Source organism: Rhinopithecus bieti, unplaced genomic scaffold (genome assembly GCF_001698545.2).
Source record: "Rhinopithecus bieti isolate Rb0 unplaced genomic scaffold, ASM169854v2 scaffold_76399, whole genome shotgun sequence".
NCBI classification, from domain to species: Eukaryota; Metazoa; Chordata; class Mammalia; order Primates; family Cercopithecidae; genus Rhinopithecus; species Rhinopithecus bieti.
In genome coordinates, this window is record NW_016872693.1 from 1 (window position 1) to 1119 (window position 1119).

The following is a 1119-nucleotide window of genomic DNA, read 5'->3' on the forward strand; positions in this document are numbered from 1 at the left end:
CACCCCATCCCACCCCACATACCCAGGTAGTTTACAAAGGGAGGACGAATGTGTTTTCCAGGGGTCCATAAAATACCATTCCCCTCCACCCCTGCAAATCCTGAGATGCATGCAGATCGGGCAGGGGTGGGTGGAGAGACTGCTGGATACCTACTTTAAACCTGCATGGGGATTTGCCCTGATTCCTAAAAGGTGAGAGTTGCAGGTGCGCATCAACTGGACACCTTTATTGCTTTGAGAACCAGATAACTTTATTGCTAACAATGGTAAAACTTAAAGATAAAACTGAAGAGAACGTTCTGAAAGGGCAACATGCACGCCCCGCCTTGTGGCCCGACCCAGGGAAGGGACCCCGTGGCTGTGGGGCCAATCTGGGCTCAGGTCTCTTTGACGCGGCCGCCCAGGGTGAGCTTGTCGAACAGGTACTCAGCCAGGCCGGCTTCCGGGGAACACATCTTGCGCAGGTTGCTCACGTAGCCACCCAGCTCTTTGATGGCCTTGACTTGCTCGTGGAGGTAGTGGCTCTCCAGGAAGTGGCACAGCTGGGGGTCGCCCTTCTCCACGGCCAGCTGGTACAGCTCCAGCAGGCTCTGGTTGACGTTCTTCTCCAGGTGGAAGGCGGACTCCATAGCCACGAGTCCGCTCTCCCAGCCTTGGCGCTCTGGCTTCCTGATATCGTGAAGGCGGATGCGGCCACCGCGCAGGTTCTGCAGCTTCATCAGCTTCTGGGCATGCTCCATCTTGTCGTCCGACAGGCGCAGGAAGTAGCGGAAGAAGTTCTCCAGGGCCACGTCGTCCCGGTTGAAGTAGAAAGCCATGGACAGGTACAGGTAGGACGTGTAGAGCTCCAGCCTGATGTGGCTGTTGATGGCGGCCTCGCAGTTGGTGTCGTATTTCTGGCGCACCTGCGACGGCTGGGCGGTGGCCATGGCGGGCAGCGCGGGTGCGGGCGAGCACACGGGCGAAGTCGGTGCGGTAGCGAGAGTAGCGGCTGAGGTGACGAGAATGGCGGATGGTGAAAGGCGGGTGTGTGACGAAACCAGAAGTGGGCAGTGGCGACCGTTAGGGAGGAGCGCTCTCTGTCGGTGGGGGGAGGGGCCGGGGAAACAGAGTCGCGGG

General features: G+C 59.2%; 1 protein-coding gene across 1 annotated transcript; it reads right to left on the reverse strand.

The window, feature by feature from the left end:
- Window positions 1–217: 217 nt before the first annotated feature.
- On the reverse strand, window positions 218–1055 carry LOC108525609 (ferritin heavy polypeptide-like 17). The gene has a single exon (XM_017866527.1). It carries the CDS (start codon window positions 927–929, stop codon window positions 378–380), a length of 552 nt encoding a protein of 183 aa, XP_017722016.1. The 5' UTR covers window positions 930–1055; the 3' UTR covers window positions 218–377.
- Window positions 1056–1119: the final 64 nt, after the last annotated feature.

Bases quoted from the DNA above. Each gene is read 5' to 3' on its own strand.
- LOC108525609 (XM_017866527.1), bottom strand. From the start codon at position 929: ATGGCCACCGCCCAGCCGTCGCAGGTGCGCCAGAAATACGACACCAAC.